This window comes from Nesoenas mayeri (genome assembly GCF_963082525.1).
Source record: "Nesoenas mayeri genome assembly, chromosome: 26".
Classification (NCBI taxonomy): domain Eukaryota; kingdom Metazoa; phylum Chordata; class Aves; order Columbiformes; family Columbidae; genus Nesoenas; species Nesoenas mayeri.
This window is the reverse complement of record NC_137552.1, coordinates 4,067,633-4,089,717: the sequence shown is the minus strand read 5'-3', so window position 1 is coordinate 4,089,717 and position 22,085 is coordinate 4,067,633. Positions and strand designations below refer to the sequence as shown.

Here is a 22,085-nt window from a genome sequence, read left to right as displayed (position 1 = left end):
ACAGCCACTGTGCCCTGGATTAAACTACTGGCGAGGGGACGCAGGGAGGACACGGAGGACAATGCGCCGAGAGCCGGAGCCGCTCCAGCACAGGGTGAGATGCTGGAGCAGCCGCCCGGGCAGGGTGGAGGTATCCGCTGCCTCTCCAGGCTGGATCGCCCGCTCAGCCCAGTCTCCATCAGGGCCTGAGCGCTTGGACAAGCTGCAGCATCTGTCTGAGCCACCGCAGCCTTTACCGCGGATCGGCAGCACCGCGTCGCCGTCCTGGGCGGGGGGGCAGCAGACACGGATGGGCTGAACACTATTTCAAGTCCCTGGTGTCACTGGCGAATTCCCCCTCACGTCAGGACAAGTGATGCTAAAAGGTTCAGGGATTCTGACAGCTAATATCCGTGCTGAGACATGCTTTGATTTGCAGTGGTAATCATCATCCTTCCCCCCTCAAGCTCCTACCCTGTTTTGAATGTGCCCGAGCCAGGCGCAGCGCAGAGGTTCCCAGGATCCGTCAGCTCCCGGCCGCTCCTGGGTCGACGCCGAGAGCTCAAATAACAGTGGGAAGCCTGCAATTGTGTGTTCTTTGCCCTGCTGCTGCTCCAGCACCTGACCGGGACAGGGGGGTGCGGGGAGCCCTTGGCATCCATCACAAACCCCAGAGTGAGCCAGATGTTGCAGCCCGAAACACGCAGCATGTGTGAGTGAGCGTCAACAAGTGCTGGCGGTGTCTGCAGCTGGCAGGAGGAGGCAGCTGGGGCGGCTCGTGAGCCTGCGGATTCGCTGCAAGTGCAGCGGAGAGCGGCAGGACGGCTCCCCGGGGCATCCGCAGGGCAAGGGAAGCGGGGCAGGACGGCTCCCCGGGGCGTCCGCAGGGCAAGAGAAGCGGCATCACCACTGGGCTGATCACTGAGCATCTCCAGAACCAGGCGCCGGCTGCACAGGGATGTCCTGAGCACAGGAGCCACCTCCCGAATTTGTCTGGGGGGTGCGAGCACAGCCCCGGCTCACAAAACTGACCCAATGCTCCCCCCCTCGGCGAGAAACCCCCAGGCTGCTCCACAGACACCATGTTTCCAACAGGCTGCTCAGAAGCGTTACCAGTCGGCAGCATTTTTGGATAAACCACATGAAGCAGCCAGAAAGTACTACAGCCAGAAACTATCACCCAGAGGGGATGTTTGCTGCCTCCTTCCCACTCCCCAGAAAGGCTGGAGCCAGCATGATGAACGGGAGCTTGCGTCCAGCACAAATCTACTCTCTACAACCCCTCCGCCACCAAATCCATCCCAAAATCCCAGCCCCTGAGCACCACAGGGGTATTTCCAGCAGCTCAGCTGCTCCGTGTGCCCTCGGGAAGGGACATTCCTGTCCCCCATGGGCAAGGTCTCCTGCCCCTCTTCGTGAGCCGTGAAAATCCATTGCCCAAAGGCTTTTCAGAGCTCAGAAGGTGTTATGAAGAGTTGTCTGCATGCTGTGAATTCACACCCTAGTTTCACTTTCCGGTGTAGACAGAGCTGAGGCCACACCGCTCTGGCTTTGGTGTATTTATCCCCCAAAGCAGGGCGAGGCAGCGAGAGGGGATGGGACACGGGGACCTGCTGGAGCCCAAGTGTCACATATCGATGGCGTTTAGATTCCTAGAAAACACAGGGAAGCGCTCGCTGAGATGTCTTCTAAAATGTGGTAGAAGTCAGAGGTCTAGCGCAATCGATTTCAAGAGGAAGACTGAAACCACATCAAAGGATCTTCTTCAGAACTAAGTGCTTCAAGAGGGGAGCAGCGGGTGGACGACAGATTAGGTGAAAATTGGAACTGGAAAGTAAATCTGGATGGCAAAATGAAAGAAAAACGCCAACCCAGAGGGAACAAGAAAGGGGGATGTAGCACTGCTCCTCCAAAGCAATGGAACACGGTTCCACTGCTGGGAACTGTCCTAATCAAAGACCTGGAAAGGCCAAAGAGGATTTTGACGTCTAAGGGAAACCTGTTTGGATGTGCTACATTAACGAGCCTCAAGGTTCTTCATTATTCTAACTATTCAATGTTACACTAGTGCAACTATCTAGAAAGCCTCATCCAACCACCCCGAGGCGTTTGGATCTGGGGTTAATACCTTTGGTAACGGAGTTTGAACAATACTTTGGGATCTATGCACAAAAAAAACCAAGGGAAATACACTCTCTGTTATGAGGATTAATAATAACTCCCTAGGGAAACACTAAAACCCCGTCACTCAAGTAGAGCTACAGTAATTAGGATCTCCTGAATTTCAGCTTACAAAGAGTTGAAAGCTGCCTGTAAAACTGGATTGCACCCTTCCCTCCGTTATTTCTAAAGGTCTGGCAGGGCTCCGGAGGAGACAGTGGGTAATTGTCTGACAGCCGCGCTGCCTCATGGCTTGGATTTCAGTTCGGCTTGAAAATAATCTCCTTAGGCCATCGGTTCCTGACAGCTCTGTTAACTGGGCAAACCTGCTGCTCCCCAAAGCCGGAGCGGAGCCGCCCCAACACGCACACAGGTGAATGGGGAGCGATGGCAGCTCGGGGGCTGCTCCTCTGCCCTGTCCCCATGTCACTTGCTGTGCTCCCAGCCTCGGAACCACAAGAGCGGCTTTGCCGCTGCGGCTCTGACCTACATCTCCTGCTTCCAGCCCTGGCCTCATGCACGATGCAGAAAATCCTCTTCGCTCCTAACCCGAAGTGACCCCGTGCTGGCTGGCACGAGCTTTCGCTGCCCCTGCAGCGCTTCTCGCACACAGACACCGCCAGCCCGGGAATTGCCACCTTCCCAAGGCGCTGGTGCCGCGGAAAGGCCACCCGAGCTTTTCCAAGTGGCGTTTTTGCGCACAAAAGGACATTCCTGGGACAAGCTGGTTTGTTTGCTCTAGCAGGAGCTTGGCCCTGGTCCTGCTCTCCCTGCTCCTGACCCTGAAGAACGGTGAACTTGGCTTCACCTTGTTGCGCACCAGCTCCAGGCAGGTTCCACCGTGTCCATCGCGCATTGCTGGAGCTTGGAGGTGGCACAGGCTACAGAAAGCTCAGGGCTGTCCCGATCTACAGCCAGGTGCAAGAATCAATGTCAGCAGCACCATTGCAGCAGCAGAAATACCCCGATACCCTGACCGTGCCCCACCAGCCTTGGGCACTGAGATGACAAGCAGGACATGCAGGACATCCTATGACATTTTCCCAGCAGGGAACTGGACTTTCTCTGCACCTCAGAAGCAAAACAGAAGCAAAAAAACACACTGTGCCCTCCACCTGAATTTCCCTGAAATGGAGGAATTAAATAGAAATCAACCTTCTATTGTCTCACACAGAAAAGCTACCTCTATTATGCACTTGGAAGATCATCTGTGCTTCGAACATTGTCTGTTTTGGTTCTTTTTTTCCCCTCAGCTATGTCAGTTTGTCTAATAAAGGACAACACCTCCTCCCACAGCCTTGCCTTGCTCATCCACCTGCCCGAGCTGTTTGCGATGTGGCAGCAGAACAGGCCCAAGCACCGATATTTATCTGTTCCGTGGGAGCTCCAGATCCGAACATCTGCTGCGGCACAGCCTGGCACTTACAGCTCAACCGCTTGGGAGCTGAGCTCCACAATCGTGTCATCAGTGACAGAAATCAAGGCAGCTGCCGTGCTCAATTCCCAAGGTGGGCATTGAGGTGGGGCAGAGACAGCGAGAATGTGATGCATCGGGAAGCAAAATCAATGGATAAAAGACCCTTCTCTGCTCTTCCGCACCCTGCTCCCCATCTCCCAGCAGAGCCTGAGCGGATGCTTCACCTCTTCCCTCCCTCCCCGCCCGCGTTCCCCAAATTCCTGGGGGTTCGGTACCTTCTCTGCAGCAGCGACGGGCACCGAGGATGGGGTAAGGCTGGTGGGAGACTCCGGCCGCTTTTTGTGCTTCTGTTTAGGTCTTTCCTTGTCCTTCCGACTCTGCAAAAGAAATCAGAGAGCACTGGAAGGCAAACTTTTCCTCTGCTGAGAAAAGCGGTTGTAAGGGAAAAGAAAGGAGGGTGTGTAGGGCTGGATTTACAACCATACATTTCATATTCCTCTTCCCTTCTCCACCCAGCCACACGAGCCCAGTATCCTTCCCCCACATCCCAGCTTCTGGCTGGGAGCGTCCCACTATCTCTGCACCAGCTGCAGCCAACATCTGGAGCGCATCACGTCAACAGAAGCCCCCAAATCAGTCGATGGTAAGACGATAGGGAAGGACTTAACAAGCTCTGGCTGATTTTAAGAAACCCGACCTTTCCTCTTGCTGTTTCCCCAGAGGGACTCTGTGCTCTCCACCTTCTTGGAGGGTTTCTCAGAGCCACCCTGTGTGGTGGTACAAACCCCTCGCGCGGGGGTTTTATTCTGGGAGCTGGAGTCCTCGGTCTGGACCAAACTGAAGAGTCACATTGAAATTCGTTTGATTCCCCCGAAAGATGCTGATTGTTTCCTCGCGCAGGCAAAGCCCTGAGGCTCCAGCTGCCCAAGTTGGGATGCTGTCAGGGGGGAAGATGCAACCGCAGCAAATACATGAGCTCTACTGTGTTTTTGGGGAGGAGAGAGTGGAACAATTAGCTTAGGAAACAATACGCTAAATGGGAAAAAAAGAGGGCAGGAGGAGGAGAGGGCAGGAGGAAACGGCTGGAGAAGAGAAGCGTGAAGCGAAGCAAAAGCGCTGCAGAAATCGGCACCTTCCAGCGTGGGTTTGGCTGAGCTTTGACGGCGCTTGGAAAGGCGGCCCGTGCCGCAGGAGCCAGCGCCAGCCTGCCAAGACAGCACGGCAGCTTTGGCTGGGATGCGCTGGTGAAAACAGGAGGCGAATCCAGCCGAGAGCTTCACCGCGCTCGCTGAGCACCTGGCCGGCACTGCCAACATCCGTCGCTTTAGCACCACACTCCCGGTGTTTGGCAGATCTGCTAAAGCCACCGTCCCTACAGCTACAGTAGTTTACAAGAATGTCTGTTTTCCCTTTTTTTTCCTCTCTAATACACATTTCCAGCTTTGGCAGTGAAGCTTGAAAATGTGATTTCTACCAAGTGCCGAAAGACAAATTAAAATTACATCTTTACTAAACCTCATAATGTTTTAAACACTTCAGGGCTTCTCGTGCTATAAACTCTGTCTAAGTCTCAAGGGCCTTCTAGGATGGGAAGATGAGGAAACCATGGCCCAGCTCGTCACACACCACGTGCACACCCGTGTTCATCATTCCAGTAGTAGTGACAATTTCCACCCACTTAATAGCACACAGCAGAGGGTTTCAACAAGCCGGAGAGAGGTTTTTAATATCTCCATCTCATTTTGCAAACGAGGAAACCAGGGCACAAGGGATGGGAGAACTGGCTACGATTTCACAGCGAGTCATCCAAAGATTCAGGAAGGAAAGTCAGGGCTCCCGCCCCACGTGCAGATGCTGCCGGTGCCATCACGGAAGCCAGAAATGGGAAACAGGAGCCAGACACCTCATCACAATCCATTTTGCCAAAGAACCATAGAAACCCCGGTCCTTAAACTTTGGGAATAGCTCAAGGCTTACTCTGTCATTTTCAGACCCAGATTCCAAATGTATTTCGATCACGAAGCTGCAACAGGAGGGAATAAGGTACAAAGCTGCGAATGCCAGCGAGGCATGATTTAATTTTATAGCTCGTGGTGGAGACATGGCAGAGCCAAGCCTGGCTAATGACAACGAACCTACACACCTTCAAACGTGCACACGTGTGGGGAAAAGCAGAAAGCCCCTGACTGTCACTGCTTGGAACCATGAAAACCTCCCATAGTTTCATTATGATGGCAGCCACCAAACTTGCATCCTCCAGCTTCAAAATCCTGGCTGTCTCCGGTCTGAAATCCTCCCTTCGCTGTTGGCAGCATCGACTGTACAGCAGCATGGACTGTACAGCAGCACCGACTGTACAGCAGCACCGACTGTACAGCAGCGAGCTGAGCGGTGCTCCGGGTCTATGTAGGAGTGCGGACATATGTAGATATTCAGCAAGAACCCAGCCCGCACAATAGGGACCAGATTTCTGGAATGCCTCGGCTCCCATTTAGACACTTGAATAAATGGTCAGGTTTTCCAAAACGCTAAACCCTGGGTATCGAGCTCTTTTGAAGATCTGGCCCTGACTACATGTGCTGAGCAACTGTGCCCAAACTATGGAGAAAATCTGCCCCGCAGAGTTTTCGTGCTCTGCTCAAAGGACTCGCGCTCAAACCAGAACCACCACAGCCTGGCCCTTGCTCACTAAGCACTTGTCCTTGTCCCCTCAAACCTCCTCTGGGTCACTCCTGCCTGGATTGAGCAGAAACCCCCACGACCTCTTTGGGCTGCAGCCCTTGGGTTTGCACAGTCGGGCGTTTGCTGCCTTTGCACACCCGGCTCCCACCCTCCAGTTATACTTTAGGGTACTCAGGCAACAGCATCTGACACCTTCTTCAGCGCCACTGCAGGAATGCAGCGCCCTGTGTAGAACAATTAACTCCATCACCCCACGGACGCTTTGCAGACGGGTCGGGTTGTCCCCAACCAAGGCACCGGTGCGAAGGCTCCGCCGGCACCGGCACAGTCGTGGTGCTCGCTCACTCCCGTCTCTCTCGCCCTAACAACCCGGGGTGTTCCCCGGCTCGCAGCAGAACCTTTGAGACATGTGGGTTCCCTCCAGGAACCAGAAAGCTCCAAATGCTTCTTGCATGAGTCGCGAGGCGCAAAGGGAGGGGACGACAATGGGGTGGGGAGGCAGCACTGTCCCCACTGTCCCCACCTGGCTTTTCTGTGCCCAGCGCTTTGTTCCCTCCTCTGCAAAGCCTCCTCCCAGGGAACTTCGCAGCCAACAACCCAGGGCTGGCTGGCGGTGCCATGGGGGAGTCAGAGGAGGAGGAGGAGGGAGGGTGGATGCGCTGGGAGAGCGGGAACCCATCTGACACCCCCGTCCCACGAGCCGTACCTTGCAGCCGGTGCTCCCTGCGGCGGGCTGGGCCAGCAGGGCCCGGGAACCTGCCCCCCGCCACCACCTTCACGGGAAACCAACCCTCGCCATGGCGGAGCGAGCGGCCGGGCATTGGCATGTGGGCACGGAGCAGGCCCGGCCGCGGCGGGGGGAGCGCGGCCGCATCGGGGGGCGTGCCGGAGACACCATCTCCCTTCCAGCTCCCCAGCGCCAGAGCGACGCAACGGGGCCTTCTCGCTGCCAAAAAGGGTTGTTCCGCGGCTCCCCTCGCTCCCCCCGCCGCCATCTCCCCTTCCCCGAGCCCCCTTCTCCTCATCTGCTGGACACCGGCAATTGGGCCATTAAAAGTAGCTTGGGAAGGAGGGAGGGGAAGGCTGGGAGAGCCAAGCGGGCTCTGCTGCTCCCTCCCTCTTTCCCAGGCTCTCTGAACTCGGAGGAGGAGGAGAAGCGGCTCCGGCTGCAGCCATGGCAGCCGCAGCCAGGAGGAAGGCAAAGGGGCGCTCAGCGCCTCGTACCGCGGCCATCCTGGCGGTTTTGTGGGTTTGCCTTGAGACACAGTCTGAGTGCGTAAGCGTTTTTACACCAGGAGCCACATCCAGCCCTCGCGGGGCTTTGCGTGCTCTCGAATTATCGCTGCACCCCCTGCTAATGGAGGGATTCGCTGGGGGTGGTTGAACACCCAGATAATGAGAGGTCACTGAAAGCCGGTCAAGGATGCTATAAAACAAGGTTTTCTACAGCGACGTCACAGATTTAGATTCAATACTCCTGCCAAAAAAGACCTGTGCTGGTCTTACACCAGCCACCTGCATCCTGCTTGACAAAACACATTCCACTGTGCCCTTTGGTGCCTGCGCGGACACAAAAATCCAAGAGCCAGAGCCCTCACCATCTCAACTGCAAACACAAACCCCCTTGCAGGGCTGTCGGGTTTAGATTTGAGCCCAGCACAACTCCCCAAACCTTAGGAATAACTCGAGTCAGGCTTATTTGCTCCAAGTGCCTCTTTTCCTGTGTCGCCGGGCAGGGACCGTTCCTCTCATAACAACATCCCATATCCAAATTAAAAGTCCTCAGATTTCGCTTATGGGTTCCAGGTGTTCGCTAAGAATAACACTGGACGAGCGTCTCCCTCCATGGGGTATATGGCTAAAAATGTAGTAGCGCGTGTGCTCCCGGTGTGACAAATTTCATTCCATGGAGCATGGTCATTTTGTTTTCTGCGTGTTTCAAGCAGACAATATAGGTGACAGAACATCTGCACTTCATTCAACCCCTGTGCGTCATCCAGCATTTTCTTGGTATTTAGCTATTGTTTTCTTTCTCGCTTTCTTCTTGCTTTTTTGAAAACAAACCAACCCACGGGGTAGAGCACACGCACTGCACCACCAACCCCAAAGAAATAAATAGGGCTGGTTTTCCTAAGTCCTCTGTGTTCTGAGGAAAACCCAAAGCCTGGAGCTTTCCCATTTTCAGGACAGCACAGAAGGGAATTCTTGGGCTGGTATCACTTGTGCCTAGGGGAGGCGGGGGCTGCTGACACTGTCCACATCACAATTGTCCCTTGTTCCGCAGAGAACAAACCTCTTCACAAATGCTGAACCATTTTACAGCAGGGCTTCGGAGTCCAAATCTCAAGTTTTTGCTGTCTTGCTGAAGCCTGTGCCACTCGGTCATTAACTCCGAGTTTTCCTCCATAAATCCTAAGCAAACAGCCCCAGGCCTGCACTGGGAGCTGCTTCTGGAGCAGAGAGCACCTGCATCTGGGTACTCACGGACACGCTTTGCTCCATCGCATCGCCCCCGGCTCCGGGGAGGCAGGACCAGGCGCTGCACAGCTGGCCGGGCTGGGGAAAAGCTGCTGTGCTGCAGGTCAGCGCAGCCGCACGCCCCGTTCCCCCGAAACACGTGCGATTAGATCATGCGCTGCCGGTCACGTACTCCAAAACCATGTGGGAATGAATGGTTCAACCCCCTCTTGGGGTGCTCCCCCTTCCAGAGGTGCGTGTTCCCACACCCCATCGTTCCTCCTGCCCTTCTCACCCCTTCCCCAGACCCCCAAACCACTCAACGCCCCTGGGAGCGGGGAGCGCCATCCTCCCCACCATCCCAGCCGCTTTGCACCCCCTTGTCCCCGCACCTTTTTGCGCCCTCTCTAAGTGGCAAGAGGTGATTTTGCACTCGCACCGAGCAATTCCAGCCCTGGACGGGGCCTCCACGGGATCTCTGCTCACAAACCCCAGGAGCCATCGGGAGGGGAAGAGCCGCCAGGCAGCAGCGAGACAGAGTCTGCACGTCCGCGAGGAACCCGGGGGCTAACAATAGCAGCAAGCGCCGCTGAGAAGCCTATAAATAAATCCATATTCCTCCTGGTTTTGCTTTCCCCCGGCGCTGACCTGCTTTCCAAGCAAAGCCGGGAAGCCAACGCTTCCCTGCTCCTACCTGCCCGCACGTGACAGCGCTCCCAGCCCTGCCACCAAAAAGCTGTGCAAACAGAGAAAAACCCTCAGCCGGTCCCCCCATGCCTGTCAGTGATAATTACAGCCGAGCTCTCCAAAGCTGCCATCAATCACCCCGATCCTGCCCTCTCTCTTGCCTAAAAATAGCACGTTCCAGCACAGCCCTTCACCTTGTGCCAAGCGCCCGCTCCCCGGCCGTGCACAGATGCTCCTTCTCCCTCCTCCTCCTCCTCCTCTCCTCACAGCAGCTGAACACACAAGAGGAGTAAATACTCCCCGGACGCTTTAGCCTTGTCGGCAACAGCGAATTTACAGCCTCGGTGCTGGCGGCAGAGCCGGCACCGCTTTGTAAGCGAGGTTTGCCTTGTTTGCCCACATACCGGGTATGGTTTGGACAAGCTCCCCAAACACGTAAGGGATGCGGTGGGCAGCGTTTCAAGCTGGATATTGCGGGATAACCTCTGTAAATAAAGAAGGAGATGGCTTTCCTGCCCACAGCATTTGCGGCTGGGCACGCCAGGAGGGCGGCAGGCAGAATTAACCGGTGGCCGTCCTGCTCTGGAGAGCCTGGATGCCCTTGTCCCCTGGGACCGGGCTGAGATCCAGCAGACTTGGGCCACTGCAGCATCGTTGGGCTGTTTCTGGATGTGGGTCACTATCATTGCCACTCAAAATTGTTTAGGCATTACGAGGGTGCCTATTGCAACACGAAAAAGGAGTAAGCAGCCAGGCGCCCGTGGCAGGACTTACAATACGGGTGCTGCAATGTGCAGGGGTATCCCCAATTGTGTTTGCACCACAAGGTAAATTTGGCTTTTCACTATAGTGCAATATATCCAGAGACTGCTTCGTGGAGTAATTCTGGATTTCTGCTAAGAAAAACCAGGATATGGCCCATAAAGTATTACAAATTCTCTCACCACATTGAAAGTATCCCTGTATAAGTTATTTCTGCTTTGGATTCTACCCTCTGCTTTGGATAGAACTGTGTTCTGGATTCCTGATACTGCAAAAGCTCTATCCATCAGCGGTAAGGAAGATCGCTGGGGCTGCCGCCACTTGCCTTAGAACCCGAATCATCAAAAAATGCATGTCCTGCCTTTTAGGGCTATTTATTGTGATAAATAACAAACAGCTCCCAAGCCTCTGGCCTTCTCATTTCTTTAGGTACAGCCCCTGAATTCTGCCTTACACACTCACTGCTGCTTTTCCTTGAAATATGAGCATTCGTCACGTGAGTCAGCTGGTTAATTATGAACCTTGGTGTGCTGTTAACATGCCCTGTACCACTGCAGCAGTTTTGTTCAGTACATCTTAACCAGCAGAGTTAGATAAGTAACTATCACACCGGTCAGACACGCAGCGTTCTTCTAAATAATTGTTTAATGGAGATAAACTGTTTTCCCAGGTAGACTTGAAGCAGGTGGAATCGCCATGGCTGGTTAATCTAATAAAGTACTACCTAGTTTATATGAATTGGCGTTCTTGCCTGCAGTTAATTCTTGCCACAACGCACATTGCTTAATCAGCATCTTTTTGTCCTTCAAAACTTGGGCTCTGGGATCTGAGGACAATGACCTCCAGTTTATGTTCTTGAGCTGCTGCATTTAAATCCACAGCCCTGACTATCTCCACACAGATCAGCTCGGTAGGTCTATTTGCACACACGTTTCTAGAGGGTTGTTTAAAAACGCAGCTCTCTGTGTAACTCAACAGCATCAGGGCTCAACCAAGGAGCCATGGATGTTCTGCACACCCTTCGCCTTCTCGCCTCCGTCCCACACGACTCTCCGGCCCGACAAACTGCAGGTCTTACCTTCTTTGGCCTCTCGTGGTGGGACACATGCTTCTCCTGAGCAGGGGACGTGGATCGACTCCTCCTTCCAGCGATGAAGGAGCCACCTCCAGAGTGACGCGAGGTCTTCTGAGGTAAGCGGGGATGGGGAGAGGATGTGCAGAACAGGACAAAGAAAGACAAAGAGAGAGGAAACAGCGTTAGAGAGCCCAGCTCTCACTGCTCCAGTGAGCAAAGCTATAGGAGATGGCTTGTCTACCACACGCAGCACCAAACTTTTTGTACCAGATGCCCCGTCTGGTTCCTAACGTGGTGGGCACAGCGGATGAGTGCCAGCGGGCTTACAAACACGTGGGTCTCACTCCCCACACTGTTCCTGGTGGCCTGTGCATGCTGACACTTGTCAGAAGAGAAGCACAGCTGCTAGGAGACCGTTCTCTGAAGAACAGGCTAAAACGGAGCAGCAACGTCGCTTCCACAAACCGGTAAACTCAACACAGAGCTCCACCTGGGTCGGGTCTTGAGGCCACTGGAGGTGTCCCCAGTGTGACTTTGAGGGAACGCTCGAGGCATCAGTCGCTGGATGTGACAGCACTGATAAGCAGGAAGGAAAGTGGGAAATGCCAGCAACAAAGGGGCCACTGAGACAGAAAGTGCAGCAAGAGGATCCAGTTTCCTTTTCGCTGGAGGGGGGAGAGCAGGTGTCTACTAATTATGCAGAACAGGGAAAAGGTTCCTCTCTTTCCTCTTGGTACCGTAATTAATAGGGGAAAGTCCTTTGCCTCAAATGTCCCTCAAGTTGACTCATGTCTCCTGTGTCCCCTGGCAGGAGCTCTGGCAGTTCTGAGTCACCCCCCTGAGCTCCCCCTGACCCCCTGGAGCATCCAACATCACTGCTGCTCTGCTTTCCTGGGGCTGAATCCTCCAGCCACCCAGAGCCAAAACAGATGGAAGAACTCAACCTCTGGTTCCGACAATGGGTTTAAAGACGCTGGAGAAATGCTGAATGAAAATTCATCTTTATTCTGAAGTGACTCTGAATGGCTGGAAAGCGAAGCAGGCTGCAAACCATGTTCGTGGCGATTCTTACTGCTCTGAGCACAGATGCAATCTGGGATGAAGACGATGCCTTTCCATTGCAGGGTTGAAGAAACTCACCATTTTATTGAAGTGGTACTTGCAGTAGCCACAATATTTGACATTGTCGACTTCTAGGACTTCCTCTTCACACAAGAGACCGGCCATCTGGGCACTGAAACACAGGCAATTAGGAGGAGGATAAAGCAAATTATACAGCAAGACCAGATTTCCCATCCAAGGGCAAAGAACAGCTCAGGATATCCAGGTAGGGTCTTGAAGTTTCCTGTTCTGCTTGCCAAATGGTTTGCAAAGGGCGGGGGAAAAGCTCAGACTCTTCTAAACCCACATTAAGGTCTTCAAAATTGTCATTACTTTTCTACCAGATTGTCTTGCAATTTTTGTTCGTTCTTAGGGGAAACCAGTAACCATTGCAGCGACAGATATATCATGAGCAAGGAATCAGCGTGAAGCTGGGAATCTCCCCGTTCTGCTGACAGGCAACGCTGTTTTCAGGCTCTGAGGGCACTGAGCATATCGGCCCTTCAAATCACATCATCTAAATGCTGCTCTTGCATGTGCTCTGCTGGAGAAGGAGCATTCCTGGGCTGTGACTCAGCTCGTCTCCTCTTGGATTCCAGCAGCCAAGGGAAATCCCCAGCCCTGCTCTCAGCCGGTGAAACCTCAGCCTTCCCGGGGCACTTCCCCTCACCAAACTGCCTAAGGATGCAACGCCCCTTGCAGAAAATCAAACCAGGGTGCTGAGCCTGACCCCCCCAGCTCAACAGCCTCAAAGCCACAGCAGCAAAACTGAAATCGGGGGTGATTCCTGGGGTGACGCCGGGGGACTCACCAGGTGACGTGGAAAGCCTGTCGGCAGCCGTGCCGGTTACAGGCCATGCAGGCTCCCGAGGCTGCTTTGCTTTCCCGGCCCTGCTCTTCACAGATGTAGCAGGTCTGCGAAAAGAAAAAGAGAGAAAAATAAAAGCGCTTACTCGAATAAGCAGAAAATACGTCTGCTTCACTCCCACTGATCAGCAGGAAGCAAAACCTCCGAGAACTCGGAACTCCGTGGCCTGTCACCTCCCTCCTGTGACAAGAGCTCAGGGCTGTTGCTCAGTGGCATGCACAAAACTCATACATTTTTTCTCCCAAAATAACAACTGCATCAGATCAAAATGTGGAGTCACCGGCACGCAGCTCCAAGGCAGAGCTTGCTCAGGTTGCAGAGGGTTGGGGAAGAGAGAACGGAGGACCAAAATGTTGTCTGCAAGAATAGGTATCTACTTTCTTAGTTATAGGTAAAGGAATCTGAGTACCTGGAAGTTCAAATAAATGGGATGTGGGAGGGTTGATCTAAATGGGATGTGGGAGGATGAGATGACCCAATAAGTCAAGGCGGCGCAAACAGGCTTGGGCAGCAGGAGAAAGAGGTGGCCTTACCTTGTTGAAGCGGTCGTGGGGTACGTACTGCAGGACGATGGGCTCCATGGTGAGCACGTTGGCAAACTGCACCTCTGGGATGTACAACGCGCAGACGACGTGCGCCCAGCCTGGGGAAGGGGACGAGACAGAGCGGAGATTCACATGGGGAAAGCCACAAGAGTCTCAAAGCCAGACAGGGCTTCGGGGAGCACGGGAGCGCAGGGAGGGACCCAGCTTAGGTCAGATGTTAGACTGGAAATCCTGCTTGTTGAAACTCGGTTAGCAAACAAATCCTTTGTGGGTGACAGACAGACAGGGGACAGCTCCAGATTAAATAAGAAAGCGGAGATTTTTTGTGGGAAAAGAAATGTACAACACTCGTCATCCTCAAAAGCACCATCTCAGGACTTGCGACCCAGAGTTGAGGACTTAACCAAATCCAGGAAAAGCATCCAAGCTGTAAATGATGCCGAGGGGACGGGTCTGACGGGCAGTCCCATGGCACTGGAAACAAAGCTCCCTTTATTGCCTGTTCTCAACAACTGAAGGCGGCTCTTTTTCAGCAAGCCAAGTTAGATTAAAATCTAACTCCCAAGACACTTCTCAAATCAGGTGTGTAAGCTGAAATTCCAACTGGTCAGGACAGAACTGAGGAAGTTTGAAGGTCAGGAGCCTTTAGGGGCTGATCCACACCCGGACAGCTAATGCACTGGAAGGATTTAGCTGGAATTAGGATGGATTCACTTGAACAGGCAGAAGCAGACTCTGGGATTACAGATACAGCACCGTAAGCACTAGAGCTCTACAATTCTGTACAGTGGTAGCACCTCTTGTGCCTGCGCACACACACCGGACCCAACCACGTAACACATTTGGAAGAAGATGCTCTATTATCATAACCCAATCCCCACCGCCACCCTTGGTGCTGCGCACAGGGACTCACCTCCGTTGTCCGTCCGTTTCAGGGCTCCATCTTTGTGGGGACACAGTTCGCATCTCTTCAAATTAAACAGAAACAACAAGTTGAAGCTCAGTCGCAGGCCCGCGGGGCCGCAAAAGAGGTGATTCATTTACAACATGGTTAAGAAAGATGGGGCTGCTTTCAAAGAGAGGAAGTGGAAGAAGGGCTGAAAGCGGTTTGGGTAGAAAAAGAGACTCTGACACAGCTCAATATCTGGCGGGGATGTATTTAAAGCCTCAGCCCAAGAGCCACAGGGCTACAAGTGAACTCTGACTTTCACGGGGCTTTTTAAAATAAGCTTTTAGACTTTGCGGTTGGGGAGTAAAACTGAAAACCATGACTCAGAGAGCAGAAGGCAAATAAAGAGAAGCCATTATCTATCTTTGCCCCTTTCCTTCCTTCCTTCTCTCTTGCTCTTGTGATATTTTTTCCAGTCTCATGAGAAGTGGGTGAGGCTGTTGTGATGTTTTGGCTGGTGGGACGTGGGGGCCATTGGGGCCGTGCCCCCCAAGTCCCACCAGCAAAAAGCGGCACCATCGTTGTTGGCAGCGTATCTTGCTTTCCCTGTGACTTAGTTTGAAATGGATAGATGGATGGATGGATGGATGGATGGATGGATGGATGGATGGATGCAGGAGTTTCTCACTGCCAGAGGGCTGGAGAGCTGCTCTCACAATTACTATGGAAAGCCTGGCAGAGCCAAGACAGAATAAGAACTGGGTTAACTGAGACACTGTAATAAGAAATTTGCACTTGAAAAGGCCCCTCCGCTCTCCCCTCCACCCCTCAGATCAAAGCGGCTCTCCCACCATGCGATTAGCAAAGCTCTGATTGTAACAAGAGGGGTTAACAGCTCCATCGGCCCCACACAAGACTTTTAATAGCCCTGCCTCTAAATGACAGCTAAAGCCTTCACATGATCCCTCACATGAGTGCCCTCTGGCCATTGCAGCTCACCGGGCTTCCCAGACAATTTGATTACAAAGTGGATTGGGCTTTGGGTTGCTTACAGCAAGCACAGCAGCATCCTCAGCATCCTTGAGGGACCAGAGCATCTGAGAGGGGTTATGAGCAGGGATTAGCGGTACCTCTTCCTTTTATTCAACCCGCATAGACCAACAGGGTTTTTATTTCAACTCTGGGAAATAGAGCTTGGTTGCTTTAAAGCAAAGTTGTGATGGGTAAGGTTAGAGCTCCTGACCCCCTGGGGCTTCTAACTCTGGGATCTTCCACCAAGTGACTCCAGCTGAAGTTGGGGCTCCTGCGCCCTTTCCAAAGCTGAAGAGGGAACTGAGACATAGAAATCAGGAGACATATGTTTTAAAGCACTCCCTAAGGAGTGTAATAGTCCCCATGCCTCCATATCTCATTCTCAAAGCAAAAGTATAAATATTTAGCCAATAAATATGTTTGTTATGGACAAAGCCTGTAAACCTCTTTAAGATATTTCTGTGAAGGCAGATGTGGGAAGAAAAACATGCTTGTTTTTCAAAGGAGTTTGCCACACAGTCATTGTGAAAGAAACACGAATATCAGCTCGTCCTGCTGCTGCTGTCAGTGTGTTTAGCGCTCAAATAGCAGCATCGCTCCCTCATCCTCAAAGCAGTGGCTGCGGGTTGAAAATGCCGCTTTTACAGCTGGAAAGAGATGCAGGGAAGGAGCTGGACCCTCCAGCCTCGCTGGACCACGGGGCACAATTCAAAGAGTTTCAGCAGCAGAGCCAAGCGCAGATCCCCTCAGACCTGCCTCATTTCCCTTACTCTGATTGCGCTGCTCTCTACATCAAAGAACGAGATCCTTTGTAAGCATTTACCCATCTGCGTGGCTGTTGCTACGGACGGCTGGTGTTGAACTGAAAAGGTGAGGGATTTAGATAGAAAATCATCCCCGGCTCTGCTTGGGAAGGAAGATTATCGCTGTTCAGTTATTCTAGGAGCAGGGCTGAATGGCACGGGGCTGAGCGGCATGACTGAGCCCACCACGCATTGTCTAACAGATTTCACTGAGGGCGACTTCAATAAGGAGCCACCTGCGGGGTCATTGTTTTTTCGATACCTCGGGGGTGGTTTGAAGCGTAAACGTGCGAACGGAAAGTTACGGTCCTTGCAAGGAGCACAGGTGAGAAGGACTTGGGTGGACGTGTGTTTCTAGAGCTTACACTGATTGCAGCTAATGCAAAGAGGCTCCTCTGCCTGCACGGCTGGGGGAGCGGGAGAAGGAGGCCCACGAAACCCAAATTCCTTTCTTTGCTATGAAACTACCCGCAGGATGTAAAACCGCTCAAAGACCACATTTGATCTTCTTTACTGCAGCGCACATAAAAGCAGCATCTTACAATGGGCAAAGAGGCTCAGGTCTGGAAGTCTGGTCTTGTTCACACGCCGGCTTCCAAGGAGGAACGAGTTATTGCACCGGGGAGAGCGTGGTACAGATACCTCAGCCCCCATCTTGGCCAAGCCCTTCGCCCATCTGCGGAGCAGATTAAACGCGTGTCCTGCAGCGAGTGGGGAGCAGGGATGGGACGGGACATGCTGCGCAGGTCCCCAGCTCAGCGCAGCACCTTCCCGGCTGGGTGCGCCTGAAAACATTCAGCTACACCCGTCCAGAAAGCAGAGCAGGCACTAATAAATGCTGCTCGTGCTGACCGAGCCCTTTTGTACTCAAGGAAAGCCAAAGCTTCATTTAAATCCACCTTTAAGGAAGCAAACGGGAGCAGCTATGATGGATTTACTGTACGGCAAAAGCGCTACCCGTGGCATAAGTAACATGTAAAGATCGGCAGCTGGTGGGTGCAGCCGTATCCGATACCGGCTCTGCAGAGGAGCTGGTGGGCTATATAAACCCACAACTCATTTCGCTGCGCAAATACCTTTGCCGCACAGACGGAGCGAAGGGGCAGCCCTGGCCCGATTGTTTCCACCTTCCTGCCTCACCGGGAAATGCCAGAATTAATTAAGAACATTCGTAAAGTGTTCCACGCTGCTAAGCTGCTACTTCGGCAGAAACTAAAGCCCTGATCCAGCTTCCTGTCATTTCCTCGGCCGTTTTACAAGCTCAGAAGACTTCACGCAGGAGGCTGTTGCTGCGAGATGCCAATGCCAGTCCCCCTGTCAGTCGGATGATAACTTTGACATTATAGCAGCATCTCAGGTGATGCCAACATCCCTCCGCCCCAAAAATTCCTGAGGACTTGTATGGAGAAAGCAACAGGGAAACCACCTTTTACCATACCCTTAGTTTTTAGAAGATTGATGCCTCCAGACTCAAAAAAATTGATATTTCTAACTTGCTTAAAAGCACCTCTGGCAGCACTTTTGTTGAAGCAGCTAATAGCGTCATATAAAACCCTTTGATACGATTATTCCTCTGCTCTAAACAAGCTATAGAGGGTTCCAGGCTCCAGCACTGTGGCCAGGGGACCGCGAAGGGCATCGAGCGGCCCCATTCAGTGCAAGCACAAGCGTGTCCGTACTCACCACCCGGGCGGCTCTTTCTTGAGATTCACATTTCCGACAGAACCAGGGCCCGGTAGGAACCTGCACAATTCCATAGCAAGCTGGAAGAAAAGCAAAGACAGTTCATTTCCCCATCTTTACATCAGTTGTTGAATTTCTCAGGTGTATATAAAAGTTTATCAGAGCTGTTATTGGTCACAGATGGGTAGCTAAGATAAAAACTACACCTGTAATGCACTTTATTTCTCCTTCTAGTTTCCATATCCAGCAGACAGTCTTAATCTGGCCTAAGTAGGAACTTCATACACCGTGCCCAGCAAACACAATGGAGCAATTTCTTATCCCTTAACTTTTCAAGTATCACCAGAGCTTTAAATATGAAATGGGTGGCTATGAAGCACCTTAAGCATAAATAGGCCCAAGCTAAAATCTCAGCATCATGAAGGAAATCGTATCTGTGAGAATTCAGACAGACAGCAGGTGAAACTTTGATGTCCATCAGCCACATCCAGGATCGTAGAACCGGGGATTTTCAGGCTGCTCCCAGGGCTCTATGTTAACACAAGTATCCAGCTGACAAGCCGATAAAACTACTGGTTTTATCCAGCTCTATCGCATATCCCTCTTGCTTTCTGCATCTCTGCGGATGCTCCCAGGGTCTCCCTCTGCAACCTGCAGCTTCCCCTTCTTTACAATCAGCTCTTTCCTCTCGTGGGGAACTGTTGCTTGAAAACTGTTCACCTTCAGCAACCTTCTCCCTCTAAACACCGCAGGTTGGTCTTTGTGAGTCCCCAAGGAAGCATTTGTGACCCTGAAAGGGCTTTTAACCACCATGCAGGTGGGTTTACAACAAGAGGCTGGTAACGATAGAGGTAAGAATGAAGCTACAAACCTCAGAGAAGGGTATAGGAGCCTCCTAGGAAAGAACAAATTATATCTTCCTTATTCCACCTTCAAATGCGAACTGGCGGTTGGAATAGAATCCCAGTCACTCGAGACATTTGAAACTAGGTTGGGCAAAGCATCTGAAAATATCCTGCTGGATGTTCCCCGGGAGACGGACCGGCCACCACCCACCAGACGTTCTCCCCGTCTCTCTAATGTCTGTTATTCGGAATCGGCCAGGAAAAGGAACTCAACTGTGGAGTTAAAGCCAGAGAGCTGACTGCAAGATGAGCCAAGGCGTCCACATAAGCAAACAGAAACGACATGAAAGCCGGGACGGAGGAGCCGGCTTGGGTCCATCTTTAGCCGCGGGCTCGGCGCCAAGGCGCTCAGCTGGAGCCAGCGCGAGCTCCTGCGCCCGCTGCTCCAACCAGGAAGAAAACAAGGAAAAACGCAGAGCATAAGTTAGACAGAGTGGAAAATACAATCTGTGTTCTTAACTATCTTATTAGAGCCTTCATTTCCAATCAGATGTTTCTGTTAGCATTTTGGTCGCAGAAACGGTGCTGATATTTGTAAGAATCGGTCCTAATGTGGAGCTATAACATCAGCTTAAAGAAAATTACAGGATTCTTAACTTCACTGTACAATCATTTCAAAAGGTAACTTTGGTTTTGCGGATGTTCAAGCAGTACATAAGAGACACCAAACCCACTGCACAGAACGAGACAAGATGACCCAGATGCTCCCCTACAGCGGTTTGTTTCTATTTAAGAAATAAAAGCCTCCCGAAACACCGCGCTACTGCCCGGTTTACGAGTAGGCTTTAAAAAGAGATGGTTGAAGAACATCCACTACACACTGCTACGCTCCTTATGAGTTATTATATCCTGAAGGACTCTTACAAGACCTAAATAGACAGTTGTGTTGCCAAACGCTCCAGCGGTTCCCTCTCGGAGACTTTCCCAACGTGATGCAGCTCTACCAAACAACACTCGGTGCCGCCTCCCCAGCAAATACATCCAGCCCCCGGACCTGTGCGGGCCTACAAACAGCCACCCTAAGAGAATCAAAGTATTCCATGTTTGAAACCACTCCTGGGGCAGCAAACAAGTGTTTGTATTAATCTTCGGAGTGGGCTTGAGGATGCTGATGGCCTTTGGCCCCCTCCAAAACAAGACAGCGATGAAGAAATCTATGTGATTTGATAAATAACGGGAAGAATGGAAGGCTTACACCAGCTAAATGAAAACAGGAGTATCTGTCCAAAAAGACCCTTCCATGCTGCCGGGTCACTCAGAGCCACCCCAGAGAGGCTGCTCGATGACAGGAGACACCCAAACATTGCCTCGAATGATGAGAAATCCCCGGCCAGCTTGGCTTACTCATTCAAATTCCCCTTTAGTCACCTGGCTGTAAGTGACTCGTTAGCCAAGGTGTGGGCATGGATACACCAAATGTGAGCAAAGCAGGAGCAAAGCCCAACCTACAGACCCAGAGACCTGCGGCTGCCAGGCGGGCAGCGCGGGACACGTTCGCAGCCGGAGACAGGAGCGTGAACCGAGACACCGGGAGAGAGATTGGCCGGGAAGATGTGCTGCTGGATGGAGAGGATAATAATAGATGGAAAAACAGACATGCCAGATGAGCCCAGAAACCTTCGAGTGATTCAAAACAAACCGACCGGGATAATCACCCTGCCTTTCTGCTGCATTTGAACGAAAGCAAATTTGGGGTTTTTCTTTCATTTTTGTTGTTGTTGTTGTTGGGAGACCTGAGGACAAACTTTCCAGCCGTGTGTTAGGGGCGTGCTCCAAGTCATTTAAAATGCAAATAGTCCCTATCTCTGGGAGGGGAACGGCTGCCTCCCTCCCTCCCTGCCCTTGCAGGGGGCAGCCCGGGCCGGGGGGGGGGGTTACCCGGGGCCATGTGCGGCCGCGGGCCCAGCCCGGGGTACCGGAGCCCCGGGGACGCCTGCGGTGCTGCCCCCCCCATCCCGACGCGGGGCACCGGGGGTGGGTGGCCTGGGTGCCCCCCGCCTCAACCCCGCGGTAACGAGCACCCCCTGGGAGGTGCGTGTCCCCCCCGGGTGGCAGCTGCTGGCCAACTCCTCTCCCCCCGTGGCCCCCGGCACACCGCGCTCCCCCCCACCCCGGGCTCCTCCGGCGAGCCAGGCCAGCGGCGACACCGTTATTTTGAACAATAGGGAGAAAACAAAGCCCTCCCCGCGCTCCCCCCGCCGCCTCCCCCGCACCCCCCTGGCCTCCCCGGGGCGGCCGGCGGGGGGGAAGCGGCGGCGGGTCCCCGGTGGCGGCGGCGGGGCCGGGCCGGTCCCTTACCTTGGTGCACCGCCACATTGCAGCCGTGCCCGTCGCAGTACACCAGCGGGTTCTCCGCCCAGCCCCGCTCATCAGAACAGACACAGCAGCCTCCCACCATCTCCTTCATACTTCCATGAGGGTTTCCTTCCCCCCCCCCCCCCCCGCCTCTCTACGCACACACTCCTCCCTCCTCCTCCTCCTCCTCCTCTCCCCCCCTCCCCGCTCGCCGCCGCCTTTCACTCGGCCGCCCCGAGGGGCGCGGGGGTGCCCGACCCCCCGGGAGGGCGGCGCGGAACCGGGCGGTGCTCGGGTGGGGACACGGAGGGACACACACACACAGGGGCGGCGCCCCCCCCCTTAACCCTCCCCATACAATCATGGCTGCGCCGCCTGTAAAATTTGAGGTTCAGGGATTGCGGGCTGGCTGGGTCGGGTGCATTTCTCTGCGTGCCTCTGTGCGTGGGAGATTCATCTCTCTTTTTTTTTTTTTCATTTTGTTTTTAATTCCGGCCGCTTTATTTTATTTGTCTTCTTCTTCTTCCTATTTTTCCTCTTCCCCACCCCCGCCCTCACCCGAGCAAGAATCCGAGTGTGCACCCGCGTGTGCAAAGCGCTGGATGAGCGCCCGAGCCACTCAACATGGATCGCTCCGGAGCGATGAGTTGGGACCGTTCCGCAAATCCCATTATCTCCGCAATTCCTCGCTGACAGATCGGGGCTCCGCCAGCGCCACCGCCTGTCCTGCTCTCCCAGGCTCCTT

General features: G+C 53.2%; 1 protein-coding gene across 1 annotated transcript in view; it reads right to left on the bottom strand.

Annotated features, from left to right (window-relative positions):
• The window catches only part of MLLT6 (MLLT6, PHD finger containing), a gene marked incomplete at both ends in the record, with an annotated part of 38,183 nt that extends 16,731 nt beyond the window's left edge, over nucleotides 1-21,452 (bottom strand). The window contains 8 exons of the mRNA XM_080359669.1: nucleotides 3,832-3,933; nucleotides 11,223-11,330; nucleotides 12,360-12,453; nucleotides 13,132-13,235; nucleotides 13,722-13,831; nucleotides 14,647-14,701; nucleotides 18,141-18,220; nucleotides 21,344-21,452. Of these exons, the coding sequence (XP_080215795.1) occupies nucleotides 3,832-3,933; nucleotides 11,223-11,330; nucleotides 12,360-12,453; nucleotides 13,132-13,235; nucleotides 13,722-13,831; nucleotides 14,647-14,701; nucleotides 18,141-18,220; nucleotides 21,344-21,452 (762 nt within the window). The remainder of the gene's footprint in view (nucleotides 1-3,831; nucleotides 3,934-11,222; nucleotides 11,331-12,359; nucleotides 12,454-13,131; nucleotides 13,236-13,721; nucleotides 13,832-14,646; nucleotides 14,702-18,140; nucleotides 18,221-21,343) is intronic.
• Nucleotides 21,453-22,085: the final 633 nt, after the last annotated feature.